Source organism: Theropithecus gelada, chromosome 2 (assembly GCF_003255815.1).
Source record: "Theropithecus gelada isolate Dixy chromosome 2, Tgel_1.0, whole genome shotgun sequence".
Taxonomy (NCBI): domain Eukaryota; kingdom Metazoa; phylum Chordata; class Mammalia; order Primates; family Cercopithecidae; genus Theropithecus; species Theropithecus gelada.
The window spans coordinates 133,419,066-133,433,966 of NC_037669.1; the positions used below are offsets into that span (position 1 = coordinate 133,419,066).

The 14,901-nt window shown below is 38.4% G+C and overlaps 2 protein-coding genes across 4 annotated transcripts in view; one reads left to right on the plus strand and one right to left on the minus strand.

Annotated features, from left to right (window-relative positions):
- GFM1 (G elongation factor mitochondrial 1) overlaps window positions 1–14,901 on the minus strand; it is a 45,216-nt gene that overhangs the window by 14,083 nt on the left and 16,232 nt on the right. For all 3 annotated transcript variants that reach the window (XM_025374982.1, XM_025374983.1, XM_025374981.1), the window contains 3 exons: window positions 13,160–13,216; window positions 10,393–10,530; window positions 9,463–9,545 (listed from right to left, as the gene is read on the minus strand). In XM_025374982.1, the coding sequence (XP_025230767.1) occupies window positions 9,463–9,545; window positions 10,393–10,530; window positions 13,160–13,216 (278 nt within the window). The remainder of the gene's footprint in view (window positions 1–9,462; window positions 9,546–10,392; window positions 10,531–13,159; window positions 13,217–14,901) is intronic.
- LXN (latexin) lies at window positions 3,170–9,435 on the plus strand. The gene is made up of 6 exons (XM_025374984.1): window positions 3,170–3,513; window positions 4,842–4,904; window positions 6,229–6,406; window positions 6,710–6,846; window positions 8,776–8,838; window positions 9,103–9,435. Exons 1-6 carry the CDS (start codon window positions 3,385–3,387, stop codon window positions 9,199–9,201), a joined length of 669 nt encoding a protein of 222 aa, XP_025230769.1. The 5' UTR covers window positions 3,170–3,384; the 3' UTR covers window positions 9,202–9,435.

Genomic DNA, 14,901 nt, shown 5'->3' on the forward strand with positions numbered 1-14,901 from the left:
AATCATCTCAAACCTTGCCACTGCTTTATCAACCAGGTTTACTCCTTGTTATAATTTTAACAATGTTCGCAGTGTCTTCAACAGGAGTAGATCCCATCTCAAGAAACTACTTTCTTTGCTCATCCATAGAAGAAGGAACTCCTCATCTGCTCAAGTTTGAACATGAAATTGTAGGACTTCAGTCACATCTTCAGGCTCCACTTCTAATTCTAGTTCTCCTGCTATTTCCAATACATTCACTGTTACTTCACCCACTGAAGTCTTAAACCTCTCAAAGTCATCCATGAAGGTTGGAATCAACTTATTCCAAACTCCTGGTAATGTTATTTTGACCTCCTCCCAGGACTCACAAATGTTCTTAATGTCACCTAGAATGGTGAACCCTTTCCAGGTTTTCAATTTACTTTGCCCAGATCCATCAGAGGAATCAACCTATGGCAGCGATCACCTTACAAAATGTATTTCTTAAATAATAAGACTTGAAAGTCAAAATTACTCTTTGATCCAGGGGTTGCAGAATGAATGTTGTATTAGCGGGCACGGAAACAATATTAATATCTTTGTTCATCTCCATCAGAGCTCTTGTGTGACAGGTGAATTGTCAATGAGCAGTAATCTTTTGAAAGAATCGTTTTTCTTCTAAGCAATGGATTTTAAACATTCAGTAAGCCATGCTGTAAACAGACGTGCTGTCACCCAGGCTTTGTTATTCCATTTGTAGAATATAGGCAGAGTAGATTTAGCATAATTATTATGGGCCCTAGGATTTTGACAATGGGAAAGGGGCACTATCTTCAAACTTAGTCACCAGCTGCATTAGCCCCTAAGAAGAGAGTCACAGCCCGTCCTTTGAAGATTTGAAGCCAGGCACCAACTTCCCTACAGCTATGAAAGTCAAAGATGGCATCTTCTTCCAAAAGAAGGATGTTTCATCTACATTGAAAACTACTGTTGTTTGACTGGGCGTGGTGGCTCATGCCTGTAATTCCAGCACTTTGGGAGGCTGAGGTAGGTGGATCACGAGGTCAGGAATTTGAGACCAGCCTGACCAATATGTGAAATTCTGTCTCTACTAAAAATACAAAACTTAGTCAGGCATGGTGGCGGATGCCTGTAATCCCAGCTACTCGGGAGGCTAAGGCAGGAGAACGGCTTGAACCCAGGAGGCAGAGGCTCACTACAGTGAGCTGAGATCATGCCACTGCAATCCATCCTGGGCAACAGTGAAACTCCATCTAAAAAAAAAAAAAAAAAAAGAAAAGAAAAAAAGAAAATCTGTTGTTTCGTGTAGCCAACATCATCAACGATCCTAGGAGATCACTGATCACTACCGCAGCTTCCACATCAGCACTTGCTGCTTCACCTTTCACTTTTACATTACAGAGATGGCTTCTTTCCTTAAACCTCATGAACCAGCATCCGCTAGCTTCAAACTTTTCTTCTGCAACTTTCTCACCTCTCTCAGCCTTCATAAAATTGAACAGAGTTAGAGCCTTGCTCTGGATTAAGCTTTGACAGAGAGAGAGACATTTGATATAAGATGATGAGCAAGCAGACAGATGGTATTTAAAGGCAAAGTCAATCAGAACCCCCAAATCCCAGGAGACAATAATAAACATGAAACTGGGGCCTAAGTCCAGAATCCAGATTTACTGCGGAATCTACATAATTGGAAAAAAAGAGACCTCAAGAGTCTCGGGTGTGTGTGTTACTACCAAGTTAAAGGTCCTGGCCAGGCGCGGAGGCTCATGCCTGTAATCCCAGCCCTTTGGGAGGCCAAGGCAGGTGGATCACCTGAGGTCAGGAGTTCAAGACCAGCCTAGCCAACATGGTGAAACCCTGTCTCTGCTAAAAATACAAAAAACTAGCCAGGCATTGTGGTGGGCACCTGTAATCCCAGCTACTCCGGAGGCTGAGGCAGGAGAATCGCTTGAACTCAGGAGGCGGAGGTTGCAGGGAGCTGAGATTGCACCATTGCATTCCAGCCTAGGCAACAAGAATGAAACTCTGTCTCACAAAAAAAAAAACAAAAAACAGCTGTTAAAACAGCATAATACACAAGGGAAAAAAAAGGCCAGGTGTGGTGGCTCACGCCTGTAATCTCAGCACTTTGGGAGACTGAGGCGGGTGGATCACCTGAGGTCGGGAGTTCGAGACCAGCCTGACCAACATGGAGAAACCCTGTCTCTACTAAAAATACAAAATTAGCTGGGCATGGTGCCACATGACTGTAATCTTCAGCTACTTGGGAGGCTGAGGCAGAAGAACTGCTTGAACCCAGGAGCAAAGGTTGCAGTGAGCTGAGATCGCACCATTGCACTCCAGCCTGGGCAACCAGAGCGAAACTCTGACTCAAAAAAAAAAGGTCCCAATCCAGGCAGCGAAGACCTTGGCCAAACCTTGGTAGCATCTCCAAGTTATCCTAGCCCAATTAGCCTAAGACCACCAAGGATAAACCTGTACTTCTACAAAGTCAGGTTTATAGACCCATTTCAATGAGGGAGACCACACACCAGAGAGAGTAATTTGTATAAGTTTAGTTTTTAAGTTTATTTTAATCCTTGAAGTAAAATATTCAAAATGACTCAAATTGGAAGCATGGTATTACATTAAAACTTCATCATTTTAAGATTAGTAAAGGAGAGGGGTACAGGCGCATTTTTTTTCTCCTGATCCAAATTACATAATCCCCCAATTTAATACTATAGTTTGCAGATTCTCATACTTTGATTTGGGCAGAACTGGTCCAAAATCCACAAAGAGCTGAGGACGAGAAAGCCTCTTCCTGGACTCTCACAAGGGGAAGGGAAATGAAGGAATCGAATCACTACCTGGAGTGCCTGTGCACCTTGCCCTGTCAGGGACACTGCGTGTGGTGTATATGGAAGTTGCACTCCAGTATGCAAGCGAAGCAACCAGACTGTTTTTTCCATGGACAGGAAACTGGAGGCTTCAGAGACGTCCTACATAAGCGAAGGCCAGAAAGCCCCACCCTGCACTTCTATAAAGGTTAATGAAAGGAAAGACGCAATCCCAGAGAACCTAGCCCACTGACTCCGTCCCCACACCTCCACCTGCTGGTGCCTGACAGCATGCTGGCCTCTCTTCCAGTAGGAACCGGCAGGCGGAGTAAGGAAGGCCGCTGCTGGCAGTAGCGGGGCGGGGCCTCAGAAGCAGCCAGCCCAGGGAGCTGGCACGGAGAGAGCCTGAGCCCAAGCAGCAGCTTCCGGAGTCGGAAGTTGCTGAGAAAGAAGACAGACTGAAGGAGCTTGCGACTTTTTCGCCTCAGCAACCGGACCCAGGAGCAAGCAGGACGGGTGGCGCTCTGCTACTGGTCCCGTTAAGCCTCAGCAGCCCAAGCCCTGAAGTCACTGCTCTAACAGAATGGAAATCCCGCCGACCAACTACCCAGCCTCCAGGGCAGCCTTGGTGGCACAGAACTACATCAACTACCAGCAGGGGACCCCCCACAGGGTGTTTGAGGTGCAGAAGGTCAAACAAGCCAGCATGGAGGTGAGTTTAGCTGGGGGTGGCGCGCAGCGGGGGCTTCAGGATTGCGCTCCCTCCACTGACCCGAGGTCTCAGCCTTTGTGTGCAGATACTCCGTGCCACCCCCTACCCACCTTCTGTTTTAGGACACACTGCTGGTATCTGGTCTTGAGATATTAAGGTTTCTGGGGGAATGTCTATACTACAGTCTCTGCAGACAGCCCGGGACTGTTTTCATCTTAAGGCAGAGACAAAGTTTTTACACGCACAGTTACAGGAAAATGGGAAAACGCTCTAAGTAATGGGGCAGCACTTTCCTTAAGTGTAACCTGTAGGAACCATTCGAAAGACTCTTAAGGCTGCCACGTTTCTCATCTGCTACTCTGATCTGGACCAGCAAAAGCTCCCATCTTCCAAATGACTCTCTATTGCCTACATTTTAAGACAAATCCTTATTAGACCCTTTGACCAAAATGAAGGGGGAAACAAACAGCAAGAGAAACCGACAAAGTCAAAGAATAAAAGCACTGTGGGCTGACGCCGGCCTTTAGCCACCCAAACACCACTACCACATGACTGCCTTAAATGATGTGCGCCCTCTGCTAAAGGCTTGAGTTAAATGTTTAAGGCCTCAGCAATCACTAACGATGTTTGTTTTCATTTTACTAAAATCCACTGGATTTCAGATTATCCCTTATTTATCTGACAGAATTTTAACTGCTAACAGTCTTTAAGAGCTGACAGACCGTAGATCTTATTTTGAAACTGGACCAGATAACATAATTAGGTATAAATTTTCAACCAGTATTTTGATTTAAAAGTGAAACTCATTTCTTAGTCTTATAAAATTTGTTAATCATTTTGCAGTTCCACTAATAAACAAGTAAAAACAATACTTAATTGTATTAAGTCTCCAATTGCTTTGCAGTAATCTGCCTCAAAATGAAATTCACGTTCATTGAACATTATTTGGAGGGTACACTGAGCTTTATGAAAAATCTTTTCAAAGATGACACTATTTGTCATCTTTAGAATTAAACACTGTTTCAAAATTTATGTAGAGACTTTAAGATCACAGATCCAGAGGTTAAAGTCTTTTGATGATTGAAAGTGAGTTGTGCCCAATTTGTATGCTTTTATCCTACCCTTTTGTTTTCATCCAAAATAAACCTGACAGGGGACTTGCTAGATTAGATGTTACATTCATGGTGACATGCCTTTTCCAAGATCTAAGGCTTTCACCATTCCCCTTCAGCCAGCCCCTCCAACCAAATGAGATGGATGCTTCTAACAATGCAAGTATAATGTTGTTATAATATTTTCTTGTCTCCATTACATTTGTTTAATTTTAGGATATTCCAGGAAGAGGACATAAGTATCGCCTTAAATTTGCTGTTGAAGAAATTATACAAAAAGTACGTCAATTTTTTTTTTTCTTTTTTCTTTGAGACAGGGTCTCTATCACCCAGGCTGAAGTGCAGTGGCGGAACATGGCTCACTGCAGCCTCAACTTCGTGGGCTCAGGCCATCCTCCTACCTCAGCCACGCCCAGTAGCTGGGACCACAGGTGCATGCCACCACACTTGGCTAATTTTTGTGATCCTCCTGCCTCTGCTTCCCAAAGTGCCAGGATTACAGGCATGAGCTACCACGCCCAGCCAAAATGTTCTTATTAAATCAAATTTAATTCTAAATATTCCAGATCATTTTTGCTGATCAAATCCATAACACTGATTAGTTTTACCTCTTTTTAAAAAGTTGTTGTGAAATCCCTGCCTCTAAAAATTACCATATGGGCAAAGTTTACAAGGATCAGTTCTTTACTATCGTTGGGTATTCCTAGGTATGTGAATTATTTCTACCAACCTACACAGAAAAAGACTATATACTTCAATTCAAATGAATTTCCTTACTCTTAGGGCAATCAGCACTTATGCCTAATATAAATGAGTGAAGTAATTTACTCCCCAATCAATCACTTTCTTACGTCTGCTTTTCTCATTCTGTTTTTCATTGGGTTTTTAGAGAAATAATGTGTTCTTAGATATTCACAAGCAATAGAATGCCAGCTGATACCACCATTCATATAAAGATCCTCCAGTAATAAGGAAGGGAAATTTTAAAGATTATACACAACTGTCAAATTAGTAATGAGACAAACTTCAAAGAAAGGAATGGCAATCTGTACCACAGCCATCTTGAAATTTTAAAAAGCTTGCCTTTCTGTTGAGCATAATTCATAAGGAGATTCATTAAAAGGCATCTGAGCTGCTAGACAGCCATCTTTACAAAGCATAACCCAATGCTATAATCTTCTAATTTTATATCCAGACACAGACTGCTGCATCTGCATTTGAAAAAAATTATGTTATTTCAGGAGCAAGGAGTAAGAGTAATGGAAAAACTTTAAAAGTAACCAGAGTCTTGAGTTGGTATATAAAGTCAGACTAAAATCTGGCCTTGCAAGTGGACACCCCATTAATACTGAGATATATTCAGTTTTAAGACTAGACTTTACAAGATCATTTATAAGGTAAGTTACCTATTTTAGGGTACTCACATGATAAGTATAGAATATTAATAGGCCAGGCCCAGTTAGATACCTCTGAAAACATGCACTCTGAAGTCTAGTCTAAAACAACACCATTAGGGGCCTATGCTTTAAATCATATCTCAAAGATGATAATTAATAATGAATAGCCTCCTGTATATAAGGATCTTTTGCTAAATTTCAAACAGCAAGTTAAGGTGAACTGCACAGCTGAAGTACTTTACCCTTTAATGGGACAAGAAACTGCACCAGAAGTCAACTTCACATTTGAAGGAGAAACTGGAAAGAATCCAGATGAAGAAGACAACACATTTTATCAAAGACTCAAGTCGATGAAGGAACCACTAGAAGCACAAAATATTCCAGGTATATACATAAATATGGCATGAAAATCATTTGTTTGTTTCAACTTCAAAATCAATCTCAATTATCTCTGCTTAAAATTGTTAGTTGCTAAGTATGTTAGAAACATGCAGGCTTTTGCAAAAATACTCATCTCCAATCTAATCCAACAAAAAAGAGGCCTCACAAATTTCATAGATCCATAGCTTAATTAAATTATTTTCTGCACACATTTGAAGGAAACTAAGACATGATTTAGAATTTACATTTTGTTTTAAAAGGTTAATACTACATATATAATTATCATATAAATGTTTCTCCTACCAGACAATTTTGGAAATGTATCTCCAGAAATGACGCTCCTTCTACATTTAGCCTGGGTTGCCTGTGGTTATATAATATGGCAAAATTCTACCGAAGACACATGGTATAAAATGGTAAAAATTCAAACTGTCAAGCAAGTGGTAAGTAGTTTCTATAAAATACACTATTAATGGGGTTAATATTTATCGAAAGTATTGTAATTCATAATTCGATAAACAGTATCCCTATAGTCATTTTGTATTTAATAGCAAACCTGGGATTTCAAAGGGGAGGTCAGTTACAATCAAGATTAGAGAAGGTGAAGAATTGTAGGAAGAGTCCGAAGCAACAGTAACTGGTCTAAAAAGTTGTTTGATTTGGCTGAGAGATGCAAACCACAGGCCTCCTGTGCCTCAAACTTGCCTAATAACTGTGCTTGGTTAGTTGCATTCTCTGGGAACATACTGACTAGGAAGCATAACAATAGCAAGGCAAAGCCAAGGATTTCAATGAAACACTTTCTATTAATACACAGTATCTAGACTGCACTTTCAAAAAGCATCATGGTAATTGTAGCTCTTAATCTTTCAGGTTAGTCAAGTCAGATTTAACTATGATACTTTACTCAAACCCTCTTCTAGAACAAAAAGGTTTAGAGAGTTTTATTAGTAGCAGCAAGATAGAATCCCAGGTATACAATATACAGTCAGGTCTCTCTGTCCATGGGTTCTGCATCCATGGATACAAACAACTGAGAATCAAAAATATTTGGGGTAAAAAATGGATGGTAGCATCTGTACTGAACATGCACAGGTTTTTTGCTTGTCATGATTCCCTAATATAACAACTATTTACATAACATTTAGATTGTATTCGGTATTATAAGTAATCTAGAGATGATTTAAAGTATATGAAAGGGTATGCAGAGGTTATATGGAAATACTACACTGTTTTATGTCAGAGACTTAAGCATCTGTGGATTTTGGTATCTGAGGGGAATCCTGGAACCAGTGCTCCATGGATACTAAGGGACAATTGTAATGACTCTCCTCACCTTTAATCTGCTCTATAAAGATCCTCAGGGCCACTTTTTATGGCAGTCACAAGCAAAGCTGTGCTTTCAGAAGAGGAAAGTCTTCAGTTATAATCCGACATTTAGCTTTTGTGCTCAGCTTAATACAGACTATTTCCCTTAGCAATCTAAGTTTTGTGTTCAACTTACTATAGTCATGCCATACTGAAACTTTTTTTCCCTCTACTGTACAGTACAGAAAAAAGCTTAATTACACAATCACATAACTATACTCACTACATTTTATTATTCTCAGGTGTTCTGGTTTCATTTGTTTGTTTGTTTGTTTGCCTGTTTTTGAGACAGGGTTTCACTCTGCTGCCCAGGCTGGAGTGTATTAGTGTGAACATGGCTCGCTGCAGTCTCAACTTCCCAGGTTCAGGCGGTCCTTCCGCCTCAGCCTCCCAAGTGGCTGGGAGTACAGGCGCACACAGCCATGCCTGGCTAATTTTTGTTTCTTCTCATAGAGACGTGGTTTCACTGTGTTTCCCAGACTGTTCTTAAACTCCTAGGCTCAGGCAAGTTGCCTACCTCGGCACCCCCGAAGTGCGGGATTACAGGTGTGAGTCACTGTGCCTGGCCTTATTTTTCAGTTTTCAAAAAGAAAATTTCTATTGTAAAATTGTATTATTTCAATGTAAACACCCATTGCTACAGTTTATCCCATAAATTATGCTTTTCTGTACAATGGAAACACGAAGGGTTCTTAAATAACAAGCTACACTTGGTAATTCTCTTAAGTAGCTACCACAACTTGGAAACTAAAAACAGGTAAACATTTTTTGGGGAACAAATATAAAATCATGATTTTAAAATGAATCTTGAAAGAACACTTTATTTAGTGTAAGAGAATAGATTTTCTGTCACATTAAACTGAAATTCTGACATTCAATTTTTATTTTTACCTAAATATAAATATTATATTCATCTACTAATCAAAGATGATTTTCAAAATTAAATGTAATTTTTTGCCAATGATATTAAGTTTTAAACAACAGGTTTTTATTTTTTGTCACAGCAAAGAAATGATGACTTTATTGAATTAGACTACACCATTCTACTTCATGATATAGGATCTCAGGTAAAGTATAATTTACCTTTATTTGATGTCATTCTGAAAACTGAGACTCCCTGTATTGCCAAAGTATGCTTTATTAATTTTGACTCTAAATCAGAATTCATGTAAATCCAGATAGGCACATTTCAGTATATTATAGCTGTAGCAATTTAACAAAAGTACTATTCTTTGCGAAGACTGTTTTATCTCTAACAAAATATAAACACAACTACATTTTCCTAAATGTTTTCTGAATTTTATCATGGCATTAATTTTCTTCACTTGCAGGAGATTATTCCCTGGCAAATGCAAGTTCTCTGGCATCCACAATATGGCACTAAAGTAAAACATAACAGCCGTCTGCCAAAGGAAGTACAACTGGAATAAACAAAAACCCTAACACTGGAAATGTAAACATGTCTATTAATGATGTATATGCCAATTTCACTGGCATCTAGCTTATGAGGTCAAATAATCCCAAAGTGTCACTTTATATAAATGTCTTGATTATGGTATAGAACTTTATAGATTCATAATACAAAGTATCCCTATATAAAAATGTCTTTATGACAGTAATAGTGGTATGTATATCCAAAATAAAAAGCTTCAATTTCAGCCTCATAATGTTTAATTACGTTGCATACTTACGGGACAGGGGCAGTAATGGTCTCTCGAAAGGCAACTTTTGGCTTTCCTGTGATACAAGGACAGCCATATTCTCTTTCCATCCTCTAAAAAGAGTGGGGAAAATATTATTCAAATTTAAAAAAATAAACTGAAAGAAAAACTCCTGAGCATCTTATATATCTTAGTAGCATTCATTTAAATATAATAGATAAACAAATCTTAAATCATTTTAGTATTTTATAAGGATTAGGTATGTGATACTTAATACAAACTGCTTTTACAGATTTTATATAAATGAATTCTAAGTTACATTGGTTAATTTATATTTACCTCCAATTAATCTACCCACTAAAATGTCACCATTGTTCCATATTATTATATATTCATTTGAATAATATATAAATCTGTTGTCAGGATTTTCTATCTCAACTTCAAAGATATGATCTCATCAAAATTTCTAATCACATACCTTTGTTTTTTACTTATATATCCATACATACAAGACCTTTCCTGGGAAGGTATAGGCCCCACCTTCCTTTTATCTATATTATAATGATCTTCAATTATTGACTTGAGAAGAAATGGCCTGAAGAGTTGGTACAACCGCAGGTTGTCTCCCTAAGGCTTGAACCAGGATTTACCTGACCCAGTTAACCATGACCTGGAGATGGACAGATATTCTTGTTGCAAATCCCCTGAGCCTTGATTCTAGGGGTCTAGAACATTTTACAAATAAAAAGATTTAGAGATCAAAAATAATTATTTTGTAACACATAGTAGCGGAAGCAGTAGACCACATCTGTATACAAACCAGAGTGAAGTTAGAGACATTAGATTGAGACATTAGATGAAAAACCAGTTAGTTAGAGACATTAGATTGAGAATTATTGACTTTTAACAAAACAGATAGTAATAAATTGATTTTAACTTAACTTCCTTATTATTCATTACCTGAGCATAGATTTCCAGGTGTAATTCTCCCATTCCAGATACAATTGTCTCTTTGTTCTCAGTGTCAAAGTGTACTTTAAATGTGGGATCTTCTCTTGTAAACCTGCCAATACCTTTTGAAAACTTTTCCAGATCGTTCTTCAAAAGAAGAAGAAAATCACTATATGTTTTACTGTGCATGATAAGCAATGGGATTTTAGAGAAAACTTTACTGAATGAAATAAAATACATCAGCAGTTAAGAAATAAAAATGATACACATCTAGTTCTACTCCACTTTTAAAAACAATGTGAGCTTGGATACCGCACAGCCAAGAGAGCAGGGAATAGCTCACTGAAAAGAATTTTCTTTCCATACCAAGATAGAAAACAAGAGTCCAAGACTTCACTCTATGCCCTTTCCTCTTACACTGACAAACTGTCCTTTTGTGAAAATTGCCCATAAAGCAGAAATTGGAATCTGTGTTACATTTTAGAAATCCTATACATAATCAAAGGAATCAGCATGTTTACCAAGACACTATTGTAGATCCAAGCAGGATAGTTAAGACCAACAAATAGGCAAATACCACAATGAGACTTGTCCCTTTCAAAACAGTCTGCTTGGATGTGGTATGATGTACCTTTTTTCTCGTCAGATGACATGTAATCCCATGTGGTAAGCAAAGTGATGGCCCTCCAAAGATACCCTAATCCTCCCAAATCTATCAATATGCTGCCTTACATAGTAAAGGGGACTTTGCAAATGTAATTAAGGTTACAGACCTGGAGATGGGGAGATTGTTATCAATTATCTAGGTGGGTACAACATAATCATGTGTGCCTTTAAAACATGGAGGAAGCCAGAAGGGTGGATCAGAGGGATTCCATGAAGGAAGAAGTGGCAGGAGATATCTGAAGCATGAAAGGGACTTAACCAGCTGTTGCCGGCACTAAAGATGGAGGAAGCGGGCCACAAGCCAAGGAAGGTGGGTAGCCTCTAGAAGCTAGGAACAGCCCTCAGGTAACAATCATCAAAGAAATGGGGACCCTCATCCTACAACCACAAGGAATTGAATACTGCCAATAACCTGAGTAAGGAGAGAAATGATCCCATAGAGCCTTCAGAAAGGAAAACAGCATTGCCAATATCTTGATTAATTTAGCCCTTTGAGAACAGTTATCAGTCTATGATCCACAGAACTATAAAATAATATATTTGTGTTGTTTTAAGCCATATGTGGTAACTTCCTATGTCAGCAATAGAAAACTTACATGCCCAGTACCACCAATATTAACAGCTATCATTTACCACACACCTGGAGCTGCGGTATGTGTTTTGCATACGTTTTCTCAAATCCCAACCACAATGCTGCAAGGCAGAATTATCCACATTTTATAGGTGAGGAAATGAGGTACAGAGAGTTTAAGTGACTTGTTCAAGGCCACACAGCTATTGCATGGCAAAGCTGGGACTGAATCCCAGTTTAGTCTTTCTAGGTCTTTTGCCTTTTTCCTGCACAAGCCAGATACTCTCAACTTAGAAACATCATGCCTGCCCCTACTATTGAGACTCATGGAGACTTCATTATTTGATTTAAATTAACTTATTCCAGCAAGCAAACATCTTTAAACTTTTTAATGCATACACAACCCCAAAACACCAAAAAACCTTCTGGATATTGAAGCATTGATTTCCCTCCATTATTGTAAATTATCAACAGTTAAGTGTCTTAAATAAACTCTGAATTTAGGAATGAAAAAGCATAATACATAAGTTCTAACCTTGCATACTTCCAAAGAGAAAAGCAAGCAATTTTAACAACGTACTTGGAATAAACTACGGCATCCTACTGAGGTTAAGATGTAAGGTTCACCTTTCCTCAAGTTCCTGAGAAAATGCAGTAATTTAATATGTCTTGCCACCTCAATTTTCTCTTTTCTATATTGAGGAAAGGTCTGGTAAACCTCAAGATTCCTCAAAATAGATGTAGTAGTAGCTGTTAGTGATATATCACACATGACAATTCATCAGAGTATGTTTTGTAATAAGTTCTGTATAACAAATCACAAAATGTTCACTCAATGTATGAATAAGTGAATTTCAATATACCACATTAACATGATTGTTATGAATGCCAAGGCAACTTAAGAACTAAAAAATTATGGTTTAAGATCAGACTAATTCCTATGGCAAAGAATGAAAATGCAAAACCTAACCAGGCAATTTTGGATTTATTAAAAGTTAAATTACATCAACCCAATTATAAAACTATAAAGCATAAAATTATCTTAAAAATTATATTTCAAAGTGAAAAAAAGTCTTATTTTCAGGCTTTCCATGCAATACTCAGACACTTACCTCAGAAATACCACAAAACCTAGAGCTATATTATAACCTATGAGTCGATTAATCAGTTCAACATTCTAAAGTACTTTATAGTGGGGTTTTACTACAACTTAAGAGAAATGCCCCTGACTCCCCATTTTCAGTTATTTATGATTTGAATCCGGGAAGTTACACTTACCACTCTGAAGCCAACAATATACTAAAGACTTATAAAGTACAGTAATGTGAATATTTTAACACCATCCATTTCTTCAAATATACTGAGAAGTTATCATTAGGAACAGACTGGTAAATTTAAAAAGAAGATCTCAATACCAACAGAGGAAACAGAGACCATAAGACTGCTGGTTATTACAAGATATCAAGTGCATGGTAGAGAGAGATGAAAAAGAGCTCAAGTTTTAATTGTGATATACTGAGCTTTAAATCAAACTCCTACCTTGTTAGAAGGCTTCATTGCTATTGAAATGACAGGATCAGGAACATGAATTGACTCCTAAAATATTTTTAAAAGAAAACAGAAGAATTCAAAAACAGACCCACATGGGTCAGGGATAGATTAATGTGCCACTTCACAACAGAACAAAGGATAAATACTAGCCATTGTCTTTAGGCTAGACAATATATATATTGATGTGTTTTGCATTAAATACATATATTAATACAACATATTAATAAATAAATGGCCGGGCGCGGTGGCTCAAGCCTGTAACCCCAGCACTTTGGGAGGCCGAGACGGGCGGATCACAAGGTCAGGAGATCGAGACCATCCTGGCGAACACGGTGAAACCCCGTCTCTACTAAAAAATACAAAAAACTAGCCGGGCGAGGTGGCGGGCGCCTGTGGTCCCAGCTACTCCGGAGGCTGAGGCAGGAGAATGGCCGTAAACCCGGGAGGCGGAGCTTGCAGTGAGCTGAGATCCGGCCACTGCACTCCAGCCTGGGCGACAGAGCCAGACTCAGTCTCAAAAAAATAAATAAATAAAATAAATAAATAAATAAATAAATAAATAAATAAATAAATGAAGCTATCTACTTATATAAGTTCCCCCTTCCCAAAATAAAATTAATGAATGTATTTATTTACCTGTTTAACATAATCACTACAACTAATCCAAATACTGAGATGTGAAATTCTTATTGCTTGGTGGCTGCTGCAATCTTCTAAGTTACTTTATTTAATCAAAATATACTACAATTACTGATAAGGCAAACAGAGAAAGGGCACCACATTCTTCATACCCATGATACCTCATTTAATCAATTACAACTCTGAGAAGCAGGCATTATCCCAATTTTACAAATAAAGTCACTGAAGCCTTGGAAATAAGGTAAAACAAATTGGCTAAGGGCCAGGAGGTAGTATAGGGCAAAGGTGAGACTCTAACCAAGGCCTATTTGTTTCAAAGCCTTGGTAAGCACTTCCCACAACCACCAATCACTTCATGTTGCTAATGAGAAGTACTTAGAGAAGGTCTTATCAATAATATTTAGAAAACATTCCTTTTATCTGGATCTCAAACAAAAATTGTATAGATTTATGCTTTTTTGTAGTGTCCTAAATCAACAGGTAATACTACACACATTAGAGAATATTATAGACAAAAAAACTAAACTATAAAATCATGAATTCATCATTAGATAGCAGGAAGTATTACAGTGCTAATCTGTTAGAGTTGGGTCAGTACTTATGTAAATGACCCACTGCAAATTACCTATGTACTCATCATACTCTTTCTTTACTGAATTCATGAAAGAGATCACTCTTATGAACAAATGGCCATAATGTAACAGAATTTGCTCTACTACAGAAGCAAAAAAGGTGAGTGAGTGAAGGGAATTCAAAGGCAGGAACTACCTGTGCATGCTCCTCCCTCAGAATCCCTCAATGATAAAAAGGGACTTCTGAGTTCCAAACGGCAGGCTGTTTCTATAAATCAGACTGTGTAGTTGCATATTGCCTTCTGAGCCTGGTTATGTTCTGTTATCCCAAGTCTAGTCTAAATGTTACAGTCTGGTCTCACAAGGGATTGAGGGAACAGTACACTTCCCTGCTACTGAGTTAGTAAGGAAGTAGCACTCCACTGAAACTAGCTTGACACTAGTGGTAACAATTAGAAATGCACCCCGAGTGTGGATGCAGGTCTCAGGGTGGAGGAATCAGAGCCACACTGTCCAGGT

What these genes read in the sequence shown, in the direction of transcription:
- LXN (XM_025374984.1), top strand. Translation starts at nt 3,385, where the DNA reads ATGGAAATCCCGCCGACCAACTACCCAGCCTCCAGGGCAGCCTTGGTG. An exon ending in TTGAAGAAATTATACAAAAA is followed by an intron (nt 4,905 to 6,228) that starts GTACGTCAATTT and finishes AATTTCAAACAG; the next exon opens with CAAGTTAAGGTGAACTGCAC. An exon ending in TTCATGATATAGGATCTCAG is followed by an intron (nt 8,839 to 9,102) that starts GTAAAGTATAAT and finishes CTTCACTTGCAG; the next exon opens with GAGATTATTCCCTGGCAAAT.